At 39.2% G+C, this 12,967-nt stretch overlaps 1 protein-coding gene across 1 annotated transcript; it reads left to right on the top strand.

Moving 5' to 3' along the window:
* The first annotated feature begins 469 nt into the window (after positions 1–469).
* LOC106089006 (cardioactive peptide) lies at positions 470–1,380 on the top strand. Its single transcript, XM_013254746.2, has 3 exons — positions 470–588; positions 657–720; positions 797–1,380. Exons 1-3 carry the CDS (start codon positions 499–501, stop codon positions 1,132–1,134), a joined length of 492 nt encoding a protein of 163 aa, XP_013110200.1. The 5' UTR covers positions 470–498; the 3' UTR covers positions 1,135–1,380.
* The last annotated feature ends 11,587 nt before the right edge of the window (positions 1,381–12,967 follow it).

The following is a 12,967-nucleotide window of genomic DNA, read 5'->3' as shown; positions in this document are numbered from 1 at the left end:
TAACACGAGCATTGTTGTTTAAGCCAATTGAAGGACCAGGGAATAACCGAAGAGTAGTAAACAGGAATAACAAGAAGAAAACACAAAAAGCAATTACCACCAACCAAAATGACCACCAAAACACTTTACACTCACGGCGGGAGTTCCAACAATAGCTGCGCTTCAAACGCAACAGAAGCTGCGGTGGCAAAAATCAAAGCAACAGCGGGCACACACGTCAATGAAAGGTCAAATATTGGACATTTTATGCTAGCCACCAGTTGGGGCCAAATCAAAGGCCAAAAATACAAATAATAAGATGCACTGATGCCTTAGAGTTTCACACAATCGAGCTGCAGCAGTTGTGGCGAACGGTCGTTATTCAGGCAACAGTTAAAACGGAAAAGAAAACAAATCCTAAGTTTAGAGTTATTAGCAAAGCTTACTAATCATAGGAAAAATATTCAAAGTGTTTGAAATTGAATTCTCTTTGAGTGTATAAAAAAAAAACAAACAACAATGATGACTTTGAAACCTGTGTTACTTATGTGGCTATTGAGTGTTCATCTGTGGCTTCAAATCGCTCAAGCTGAGGTGGATATGAAAAATGTAAGGCACCCTTCTTGACTTTTGGTAGAAAATTTTGAGTTATTTCAATTTCTCTTAATCGAATTTAGCACAAATTGAGCGGCATCATACAATGGAAATATGAGAAGCGTCCATTTTGCAATGCTTTCACAGGTGACTCGAAAGTTCCCAGTTTAAGCTCTCAGCTAGGGGCATTTTTTCTAATTGGTTTTCCCCATTTTTTTCCTAGGGTGTGGCAAAAAACGCACTTCTTCACATCCTCCCTATCCGGCTATAAAACGCAGCGATCTCGATGGCGACAAGGCCATGTTATTCAGCAACGACTATATGTCTGAGGGCCTTTCCGATTTGATAGACATCAATGCCGAACCTGCTGTGGAAAATGTCCAAAAACAAATCATGTCACAGGCCAAAATCTATGAGGCCATCAAAGAGGCTAGCAAGGAGATATTCCGTCAGAAAAATCGCCAACGTCAACAAATGCAAGAGGCCAATCGTCTGATGGGCCAGCAGCCACAACAGCAGCAGTACGAAGCGGACAGGCTCGATGAGAATGATAATATCTAGGGCTTGGACTAAGAACATTTAAGCAGCAGCTGGATTTTTATATGTAAAAAAAAAAACGGGTGAATGGACGCAAAAAATATTTAAATGTGAAGGGGAAAAGTTTTGTAAAAACAGAAATCTGTGGTAAATTTTAAGGATTTTCTGTTTACAGCTTTGCCCCAAGCAAAATATATAGAAAAAACTTATTATCCTAAATCTTGTATAATAAAAACTTTAGCCAAAACAATTAAAGCAATGTGAAGAATTCAAAAAGATTGGAGTTTTATTTCTATTAATTAGCTTTAGAGACCTATATAACCAGAGGCTGAAAGCAAGTGGTTATACCAACTGAAGGAATATGTAAGTGGATACTAACCATTAAACCATTTTTGCCGAGTTCGCAAGGAATTCGGCTGGAATCTCTGAATTCAGATTCAGAATTCATAGGCAAAACCGTAACGTTATCAAAGGAAATCTTACTGAAAATCTGTTAAATTTCTAAGGGAAACATTGAGAAATCGGCAAATTTTTTTATAAAACACCAGAAAACTACGGAAAATATGCCAACATCATTCTATTCTATAAAGGGATTTTTAGCAAACTTTCTCTAGGAAATCAAAAGAAAGGGGTATTTTAAGTAGCCTTTCCTAAAACTAACATTTCTTTATGGAGAGGGTTAGTTTAGCACCGTTTTCTTAGGGAAAGAGTAATTTTAGTAAAATTTCCTCAGGGAAAAGGGTAACTTCAGCACCCTATATTTAGAGTAAGTGCAGTTTTAGTGTCCTTTACTTCCTAAAACTATACTTTCCTGAAGGAATTGGTAGTTTTAGTACTTTTCCTTAGGGAAAGGGTAGTTTTCTTTCCCTTTCCCTTTCCCTAGAGTAGGCGTTTCTTAAGAGAAAAGGTAGTTTTAGAGAATGGTAGTTGCAGTACCCTTTCCTAAAAGTGGGGGTGGTTTTAATCCCCTTTCCTAAGTGAGAGTATCCTTTTGTAAGGGAAGGGGTAGTCTAAATACCCTTTCCTAAGGGAAGGGGTAGTCTAAATATCCTTTCCTAAGCGAAAGAGTAGTTTTAGTACCCTTTTCATAAGAAGGCGAACGGTATTTGTAGCACCCTTTCCTAAGGGAAGGGACAATTTTAGTACCCTTTCCTAAGGGAAAGGGTAGTTGTAGCACCCTTCCTAAAGGTACGGGTAGTTTGAGTACCCTTTTCTAAGGAGAAGGGTAGTTGTAGTACCATTTCCAAAGGGAAGGGGTAGTTTTAGTACCATTTCCTAAGGGAAAGGGTAACTTTAGTACTTTTTCCTAAGGGAAAAAGTAGTTTTAGTACACTTTACAAAAGAAAAGGTTAGTTTTAGTACATATTCCATAAGGAATGGTTAGTTTTAGTACCTCTTAAGGGAAAGGATACTTTTTCTAACCGAAAGGTTAGTTTTAGTACACTTTCCTTAAAGAAAGCTTGGTTGTAGTACCCTTTCCTAAGGAAAATTATAGTTTTAGTACACTTTTCTTGAAAAATGGGTAGTTTTAATAACCTTTCCTTAGGGAAAGGGTAGGTAAAACGGTTGCTTTAGTACTCTTTTTTTAACCTTTAGTAACCTTTTCTAGAAGAACGGATAATTTTACTTTTAATACCTTTTCCTAAGAAAAAGGTTAGTTTTAGTACCCTTCCCATAAGAAAGGTAGTTTTAGTAGACTGTCCTAAGGGAAAGGGTAATTTTAGTACTTTTGCCTTAGGGAGAAATAAGTTTTAGTACCCTTTCCATGAGGACAGGTTAGCTTTAATACCCTTTCTTAAGGAAAAGGGTGGTTTAAGTACCCTCTCCTAAGGGAAAGAGTAGTTTTAGTACCCTTTCCTAAGGAAATGGGTAGTTTTTGTACCCTTTCTTTGGAGAGAGGGTAGTTTTAGTAGCCTTTCCTAAGGGAAAAGGTAAGTTTAATACCCCTTTTTTAGGGAAAGGGTATTTGAAGTACACTTTCCTAAGAAAAGGTGTAGTTTTCGTACCCTTTCCTAAGGGAAAGGTTGGTTTTAGTATCATTTCTTAGAAGAATGGGTGGATTTAGTACCCTTTCCCAAGAAAAAGGTTAGTTTTAGGACCCTTTTCTAAGGGAAAGGTTGGTTTGAATGCCCTTTCTCAAGAGAAAGGGTAGTTTTTGTACCCTTTACTTAAGGACAGGGTAGTTTTAGTACCCTTTATTTTGGGAAAGTATAATTTTAGTAACCTTTCCTTAAAGAACGTTTAGTTTTAGTATGTTTCCTTAAGGTACTAAAACCCCTTTCTAACGGAAAGGTTGGTTTTAGTACCCTTTTCATAAGAAAGATAGTTTTGGTAGACTTTCCTAAGGGAAAGGGTAATTTTAGTACTCTTGCCTAAGTTTCCCTTAATAATAACTTTTAGTACCCTTTCGATGAGGACAGGTTAATTTTAATACACTTTCCTAAGGAAAAGGGTGGTTTTAAGTACCATTTCTTAGAGGAATGGGTGGATTTAGTACCGTTTCCCAAGAAAAAGTTTAGTTTTAGTACCCTTTCCTAAGATAAAGGCTGGTTTGAATACCCTTTCTTTTTTCAAACCAGTTTTAGTACCCTTTCCTAAGAAAATGGATAGTTTTTGTACCCTTTATTTAGGGAGAGGGTAGTTATAGTACCCTTTCCTAAGGAAAAGAGTAGTTTTAGTACTTTTTCCTAAGGGAAAAGGTAATTTTAGTACCCTTTTTTTAGGGAAAGGTTAGTTGAAGTACACTTTCCTAAGAAAAGGGGTTGTTTTAGTACCCTTTCTTAAGGGAAAGGGTGGTTTTAGTAACATTTCTTAGAAGAATGGGTGGATTTAGTACCATTTCCCAAGAAAAATATTAGATTTAGTACCCTTTCCTAAGCGAAAGGTTAGTTTTAGTACAATTTCCTAAGGGAAAGAGTAGTTTTGGTACCCTTTCCTAAGGGGAAAGTGTACTAACCTTTCCCTTTTCTTAGGGAAAGGTTAGTTTTAGTACACATTCCTAAGAAAAGGGGTAGTTTTAGTACATTTTTCAAAGAAAATGTACCTTTCCTAAACGAAAGTTTAGTTTTGGTACCCTTTTTTAAAAGAAAGCGTAGTTTTACTACCCATTCCTAAGGCGACGGGTAGTTTTAGTACCCCTTTCTAATGGAAAGGGTATTTTTATTTATTTATTTCATTTCATGCAATGCGAAGCCATCAGGCCTATAAATAATCACACTATGCATAAGACGTACTTTTTCTAACATAAGTTAAAAAACTACTCAATTAGTACAATTTCCTAAGGTAAAGGGTAGTTCTAGTACTCTTTCCATGCCGAAGCGGTAGTTTTAATACCTTTCCTAAGGGAGAGAGTAGTTTTAGTATCCCTTCCTAAGGGAGAGAGTAGTTTTAGTACCCTTTTCTAAGGGAAAAGGTAATTTTAGTACCCTTTTCTTAAAGAAAGTTTAGTTTTAGTACACTTTCCTAACAAAAGGCTTAGTTTTGGTACACTTTTTGCAAAGAAAAAGGTAGTTTTAGTACCCTTTCCTAAGGCGAAGGGTAGTTTTAGTACCCTTTTCTAAACGAGAGGGTAGGTTTAGTACCCTTTTCTGAGGAGAAGGGTAGTTTTAGTACCCTTTCCTAATGGAAAGTGTAGTTTTAGTACCCTTTTCTAAGGAAAAGAGTAGTTTTAGTACACTTTCCTAAGAAAAGGATTTTTTAGTACCCATTCTTAAGGGTGAGGGTTGTTTTACTACCCTTTCCTAGGGAAAAGGGTATTTTTAGTACCATTTCCTAAAGGAAAAGGTAGTTCCGAAACTTACATTAGTTTTAGTTCCCTTTCCTAAAGCTAGGGTAGTTTCCTTCTTTGTGTCTACAGGAGGATGTAACTGCATCATAGCTTTTGATTGATGTTTGATTCTATGGTAAAATGTGCGGACCTTATTCTGACTCCTGGACACTCCGATTTGCTCATGTCTTTTGAACGTTTCTCTTCTCCTCTTTGCTCCTGATACCCCTCTTTCACCTGGCGCTTGCAATGCAATCAGTAGTAGCATAGTTGCGTTGTATGCATTTCAAAACTCTTTGTCGTACCATGAGTTTCTTAGGGTAGGCTATACCCAAGTGAGAATTTCGCGGGTAATAGTTTGCTACTGTGCCGTTTTATCATCGGTAAAAGGGGTAATTTCATCAAGCAGTTGGTTCATTCGAGTGAAGAATGCCATTGCCATCTGTTGGAGGGGGGCGCCCCACCACCAAAGCCCGCCAAATGGATATATAGACCAATCATGACAATATGGTGTTCAAGTGAAAGGTAGTTGAAAGTAAAAAACCATGACACCCCCAATAGGGCGTATTTGCTAACAGTTGCACTATGGGGCCCAAATAAAAGGTATTTTAGTGCAAAGCTCGAATCTGGTACTTTTTCGGGGCCAAGTCTCTGGGTGGCTATTGACTCTTTGTAAATAGTATGTGGAACATAGGGATAGGTTAGATTATTCTGTATTATGCAATAGTTATAACTTCAATTACATTATTCCGCCAATGTCACAGTGTGTGACATTCAAACAGCAGGTGTTCTAATGTTTTCTTCCTTTTCAATCTTCTTACAAATATAATTATTGTCAACCTTCACTTTCGCAGCATGTGTTCTAATCGGGTAATGACCTGTCATGAATAACAAGATGAGTGGGAATTCACCTCTGGACAGCGGCTAAAATGCCAAAGACCTTTTCACAACAACAAAGAGCCTTTTTAACTTGGTGCTTTAACTTCCCTTATTTGAGAGAAGATATGTCAAGTTATTGCCAAACAACAGCTAAGAACAAAACTTCATATCCGTGTAATTATTCGGAGATAAAGTGAAGCCTTTCTCAAACTTTTGTTCTTTTGTTTAAGGCATTTTAGATTGCAAGTTTCAGAAATTAAAATTGAAAATTTTGTAGGAAGAAACAAGTAAAAGCGTGCTAAGTTCGGCCGGGCCGAATCTTATATACCCTCCACCATGGATCGCATTTGTCGAGTTCTTTTCCCGGCATCTCTTCTTAGGCAAAAAAGGATATAAGAAAAGAGTTGCTCTGCTATTAAAACGATATCAAGATATGGTCCGGTTCGGACCACAATTAAATAATATGTTGGAGGCCTGTGTAAAATTTCAGCCAATTCGTTTAAGAATTGCGCCCATTGGGGCTCACGAAGTAAAATAGAGAGAACGATTTATATGGGATCTGTATCGGGCTATAGAACAATTCAGACCATTATAAACACGTTTGTTGATGGTCATGAGAGGATCAGTCGTACAAAATTTCAGGCATATCGGATAATAATTGCGACCTCTAGGGGTCAAGAAGTCAAGATCCCAGATCGGTTTATAATGCAGCTATATCGGGTTATGAACCGATTTGAACCTTATTTGACACAGTTGTTGAAAGTAAAAATAAAATACGTCATGCAAAATTTCAGCCAAATCGGATAGGAATTGCGCCCTCTAAAAGCTCAAGAAGTCAAATCCCCAGATCTGTTTATATGACAGCTATATCAGGTTATCGACCGATTTCAACCATACTTGGCACAGTTGTTGGATATGAACGAAACGAAATACTTCGTGCAAAAATTCATTCAAATCGGATAAGAATTGTGCCCTCAGAGGCTCAAGAAGTCAAGACCCAAGATCGGTTTATATGGCAGTTATATCAGGTTATGAACCGATTTAAACCATACTTGGCACAGTTGTTGGGTATCATAACAAAACACGTCGTGCGAAATTCCATTCCATTCGGATAAGAATTGCGCCCTCTAGAGGCTCAAGAAGTCAAGACCCAAGATCGGTTTATATGGCAGCTATATCAGGTTATGGACCGATTTGAACCATACTTGGCACAGTGGTTGGATATTAAAACAAAACACGACGTGCAAAATTTCATTCAAATCGGGTAAGAATTGCGCACGCTAGAGGCTCAAGAAGTCAAGACCCAAGATCGGTTTATATGGCAGCTATATCAGGTTATGGACCGATTTGAACTATACTTGGCACAGTTGTTGGATATCATAACAAAACACGTCGTGCAAAAATTCATTCCAATCGGATAAGAATTGCGCACTCTAGAGGCTCAAGAAGTCAAGGCCCAAGATCGGTTTATATGGCAGCTATATCAGGTTATGGACCGATTTGAACCATACTTGGCACAGTTGTTGGATATCATAACAAAACACGTCGTGCACAATTTCATTCTGATCGGATAAGAATTGTGCACGCTAGAGGCTCAAGAAATCAAGACCCAAGATCGGATTATATGGCAGCTATATCAGGTTATGGACCGATTTGAACCATACTTGGCACAGTTGTTGGATATCATAACAAAACACGTCGTGCAAAATTTCATTCCTATCGGAAAAGAATTGCGCACTCTAGAGGCTCAAGAAGTCAAGACCCAAGATCGGTTTATATGGCAGCTATATCAGGTTATGGACCGATTTGAACCATACTTGGCACAGTTGTTGGATATAATAACAAAACACGACGTGCAAAATTTCATTCTGATCGGGTAAGAATTGTGCACGCTAGAGGCTCAAGAAGTCAAGACCCAAGATCGGTTTATATGGCAGCTATATCAAAACATGGACCGATATGGCCCATTTACAATACCAACCGACCTACACTAATAAGAAGTATTTGTGCAAAATTTCAAGCGGCTAGCTTTACTCCTTCGGAAGTTAGCGTGCTTTCGACAGACAGACGGACGGACGGACGGACGGACAGACGGACGGACATGGCTAGATCGACATAAAATTTCACGACGATCAAGAATATATATACTTTATGGGGTCTTAGACGAATATTTCGAGTAGTTACAAACAGAATGACGAAATTAGTATACCCCCCATCTTATGGTGGAGGGTATAAAAAAAACGAATGGAGATATTTGAATATTTTTTCAAAATAAATACTGCCGGAAAATTTTCACAAAAATACCCAAAATACTAATTTCGGGGAAAGATGAGGAGAGAACTTTTTTTCTTATAGCAAAAAGTTTGTGAGAACATTTTTTGTTTAGAAAAACATTTTGTGAAAACATTTTTTGTCTAGAAGAAAGTTCGTGAGTAAATTTTTTGCTTAGAAAAAAATTCGTGAGAACATTTTTCGTTTAGAAAAAAGTTCGTGAGAACATTTTTCGTTTAGAAAAAAGTTCGTGAGAACATTTTTCGTTTAGAAAAAAGTTCGTGAGAACATTTTTCGTTTAGAAAAAAGTTCGTGAGAACATTTTTCGTTTAGAAAAAAGTTCGTGAGAACATTTTTCGTTTAGAAAAAAGTTCGTGAGAACATTTTTCGTTTAGAAAAAAGTTCGTGAGAACATTTTTCGTTTAGAAAAAAGTTCATGAGAACATTTTTCGTTTAGAAAAAAGTTCGTGAGAACATTTTTCGTTTAGAAAAAAGTTCGTGAGAACATTTTTCGTTTAGAAAAAAGTTCGTGAGAACATTTTTCGTTTAGAAAAAAGTTCGTGAGAACATTTTTCGTTTAGAAAAAAGTTCGTGAGAACATTTTTCGTTTAGAAAAAAGGTCGTGAGAACATTTTTCGTTTAGAAAAAAGGTCGTGAGAACATTTTTCGTTTAGAAAAAAGTTCGTGAGAACATTTTTCGTTTAGAAAAAAGTTCGTGAGAACATTTTTCGTTTAGAAAAAAGTTAGTGAGAACACTTTTTGTTTAGAAAAAATTTCGTGAGAACATTTTTCGTTTAGAAAAAAATTCGTGGGAACATTTTTCGTTTAGAAAAAATTTTGTGAGAACATTTTTCGTTTAGAAAACATTTCATGAGAACATTTTTCGTTTAGAAAAAATTTCGTGAAAACATTTTTCGTTTAGAAAAAATTTCCTGAGAATTTTTATTTTCACGGGCGCAAAACTGCTCACAGGTCTGCCTGCTGTGGAGGATACCGTCCTTGCGAATTCGTCTGCTTTCTCATTCCCCAGAATACCAATGTATGTATCTCGTAAACCAGGCCAACACACCGTTTTGAGCCAGGAAACTATTCTGTATTGGCAGGTTTATACTCCAGATGGCCTTTACGGCCAACGTAATGGCACAGACCTCTGCCTGAAAGATCATGTACTCGTCCGGTAATCTAACTGACTAACTCCGAGTAAACACCCAGTACTGTTCCCGACTCTATACTGGAGCCGTCAGTGAAGACCGTAGAATCATCCAACTCCGCCTCCAAATTCTCCATTCCGAGAAAGCTAATCTGGAAAAACCTCTGCCGAACTGATCATGGTGACAGGTAGGCTGAGAGGGATCACAGACTACCTGTCACCAAAACCGGTTTGGGAGATGTTGTTCCAGATTTCAATTTCGGGAGTTTAGCCACTGGGTCGGGTCGTCTTGGCATTCGGCAGATTTCTTCGGTATTCGGACCGATGGTTCTTGGGATACTTCGGCTGGTATTCGGTAGATTTCTTCGGCACTCGGACGGATGGTTCTTGGGATGTTTCGGCTGGTATTCGGTTATCTTCCAGCCTTGGGCTGATACGAGGTTCGGGTATGGCTTGGGCGTCAACCTCGGGCAGTACAATGGTTCTTGGGATGTTTCGGCTGGTATTCGGTTATCTTCCAGCCTTGGGCTGATACGAGGTTCGGGTATGGCTTGAGCGTCAACCTCGGGCAGTACAACTATTCTGGCTGGGCACTGTAAAGAAAAGAGTAGAGTTAGGATGAAAGCGAACGATTAGCGTTGGGAAGCGAACGAGTCGCGCTGGAAAGCGAACGAGTCGCGTTAGGAAGCGAACGGATCGCGTTAGGAAGCGATCGGTTCGGGTGGTCTCGAACGAGTTGCGTAAAGAAGCGAACGAATCACATAAGGAAGCCAACGAGTCGAGTTGGGAAGCGAACGAGTCGCGTAAGGAAGCGAACGGATCCCATTAGGAAGCGAACGAGTGGTGTTAGGAGGCGAACGAGTCGCGCAAGGAAGCGAACGAATCGCGTTAGTTGATGAGATCTCAAGGGCTTCGGAGTGAACGACTGCGGACCATACCTCACGTTTAATGATTTCGTCTGCTCACGAGACTTCCCCATCCTCAGAAAGGGGTGACATTAAGTACAGACTGTCAAATGAACCAAGTGACAAATATAGTCCACTTGTCGTGTTAAAAAAGCGTCGAATAACGACAATCAATGGGATCACCAGTGCCAAGATATAAATGCCCATTCCCACATCAGTTCGTATACTCTTCTTACCAGTGTGTATGAATGTCCACCAACTGCGCGAATAACCACTGCCAGCGTGTGTTCATATCAACAAACATATGTACGGATGGTTGTGTGATCAGCCCGTGAATAACGATGTGTGTTCGGATGATTGTGGCTGGCATAAGACAATTTATGTAAATAACTGCGGACGGACACTGAGGCACAGTGGATAGAGAGATGACAACTGCACAGTGGCTATCGTAATATGCAAAATATTCGGGGACAACAAACTATGCCATGTAAAAACTTCTACCCAAAGAGATTTCGCTCTGCAGCTTGCCGTTCGGACTCGGTTATAGAAAGGAGGCCCCTTAGCATTGAGCTTAAACTTGAATCGGACAGTTACAACTGACGGATAGACAGATAGCACATGGACATTGTCAAAAATTCTTAGAAATTTACGATGATTGGCAATATATACAATTTGTAGGGTTGGAAACTGATATTTCGATGTGTTGCAAACTAAATGACAAAAACCCTCTCCTATGGTGGTGGCTATAAAAAATAACAAGTAAAAGTGTGCTAACGACGGCCGGGCCGAATCTTATATACCCTCCACCATGGATCGCATTTGTCGAGTTCGTTTCCCGATATTTCTTTTTAGGCAAACAAAGGATAAAAGAAAAAAATTGCTATGCTATTGGAGCTATATCAAGTTATCGTTCGATTCGGACCATAATTAAATTGAATACCATAGAAGAGGTTGTTGTGTAAAATTTCAACCAAATCGAATAGGAATTAGCCCCCTTTAGGGGCTCAAGAAGTAAAATAGGAATATTGGTTTATAGGAGAGGTGTATCAGGCTATAACCGATTCAGACCACATTTGGCATGTATGTTGAAGGTCATGGAAGAAGCCGTTGCACAAAATTTGAGCCAAATCGGAAAATAATTGCGCCCTCTAGAGGCTGAAGAAGTCAAGATCCCAGATCGGTTTATATTGCAGCTATATCAGGTTATAAACGGATTTGAATCATATTTGCCACAGTTGTTGGAAGTCATAAAAAATGCGTTTTTGCAAAATTTCAGCCAAATCGGATAATAATAGCGCCCTCTAGTGGCTCAAGAAGTCAAGACCCCAGATCGGCTTATATGACAACTATATCAGGTTATGGACCGACTTGAACCATACTCAGCACAGTTTTTGGATGTCGTAACAAAATACGTCATGCAAAATTTCAGCCAAATCGGATAAGAATTTCGCCCTCTAGTGGCTCAAGAAGCCAAGACCCCAGATCGGTTTTTATAACAACTATGCCAGGTTACAGGCCGATTTGCAACATACTTAGCACAGTTGTTGGAAGTCGTAACAAAATACGTCATGCAAAATTTCAGCTAAATCGGATGGGAATTGCGCCATCTAGTGGCACAAGAAGTCAAGACCCCAGATCGGTTTATATGACAACTATGCCAGATTATGAACCGATTTGAGCCAAAATTAGCACAGTTGTTGGATGATGGATGTAATTGCGCCATCTAGGGGCTGAAGATGTCAGTTTAAGAATCAATTTGAACCATATTTGCCACAGTTGTTGGAAGTCATAGCAAAATACGTTTTTGCAAAATTTCAGCCAAATCGGATAAGAATAGCGCCATCTAGTGGCTCAAGAAGTCAAGACCCCAGATCAGTTTATAGGGCAGCTAAATCAGGTCTCTACCGATTTGTGTCATACTTAGCACAGTTGATGGGAGTTATAACAAAAAACGTCATGCAAAATTTCAGCTAAATCGGATGGGAATTGCGCCCTCTAGTGGCTCAAGAAGCCAAGACCCCAGATAGGTTTTTATGACAACTATATCAGGTTATAGGCCGATTTGCAACATACTTAGCACAGTTGTTGGAAGCCATAACAAAACTCGTCATGCAAAATTTCAGCTAAATCGGATAAGAATTGCGCCCTCTAGCGGCTCAAGAAGTCGGGACCCCAGATCGGTTTATATGACAACTATACCAGGTTATGGACCGATTGGAACCAAAATTAGCACAGTTGTTGGAAGTCATACTTAAACGACATGTGCAAATGGAATAAAAATTGCGCCCTCTAGAAGCTCAAGAAGTCAAGAGCCAAGATCGGTTTATATGACAGCTATATCAAAACATGGACGATATGGCCCATTTACAATCTCAACTGACCTACACTGATAAGAAGTGCATGTGCAGTATTTCAAGCGGCTAGCTTTACTCCTTTGAAAGTTAGAGTGCTTTCGATAGACAGACGGACGGACAAACGGACGGACAGACATGGCTGGAACGTCTTAAAATCTTGTGACGATCAAGAATATATATACTTTATGGGGTCTTAGTCTACTTCCACCCTATGGTGGAGGATATAACAATAAGGCATCCTAATATTAGTGGCCGGCTACTGTTGCATATTCCCACGCGTTTGCCTACAAAACTTCCAAGACGATCTATTCACAGTGTTGTTTGTGTTCTGACCCAACAACCCACAATCTGCGAGAGCATTGCCACTGCCATTGATGTTGCAAGCGCAATTTCGAAAAATGGATTTGTGGCGTCTACGATTCACAAACACCCAAAACATTTGAAAACTACAGCGAAATCATCGCCAGCATAGCATTATGGCAAAGGCTGACTGTCTATGCGAGAGACACGGCTGACTACCTCAAGTCGCACA

This window comes from Stomoxys calcitrans, chromosome 2, assembly GCF_963082655.1.
Source record: "Stomoxys calcitrans chromosome 2, idStoCalc2.1, whole genome shotgun sequence".
Classification (NCBI taxonomy): Eukaryota; Metazoa; Arthropoda; class Insecta; order Diptera; family Muscidae; genus Stomoxys; species Stomoxys calcitrans.
This window is presented reverse-complemented; position numbering and strand designations above follow the sequence as displayed.

What these genes read in the sequence shown, in the direction of transcription:
- LOC106089006 (XM_013254746.2), top strand. Translation starts at nt 499, where the DNA reads ATGATGACTTTGAAACCTGTGTTACTTATGTGGCTATTGAGTGTTCAT. An exon ending in CTGAGGTGGATATGAAAAAT is followed by an intron (nt 589 to 656) that starts GTAAGGCACCCT and finishes AATCGAATTTAG; the next exon opens with CACAAATTGAGCGGCATCAT. An exon ending in ATTTTGCAATGCTTTCACAG is followed by an intron (nt 721 to 796) that starts GTGACTCGAAAG and finishes TTTTTTTCCTAG; the next exon opens with GGTGTGGCAAAAAACGCACT.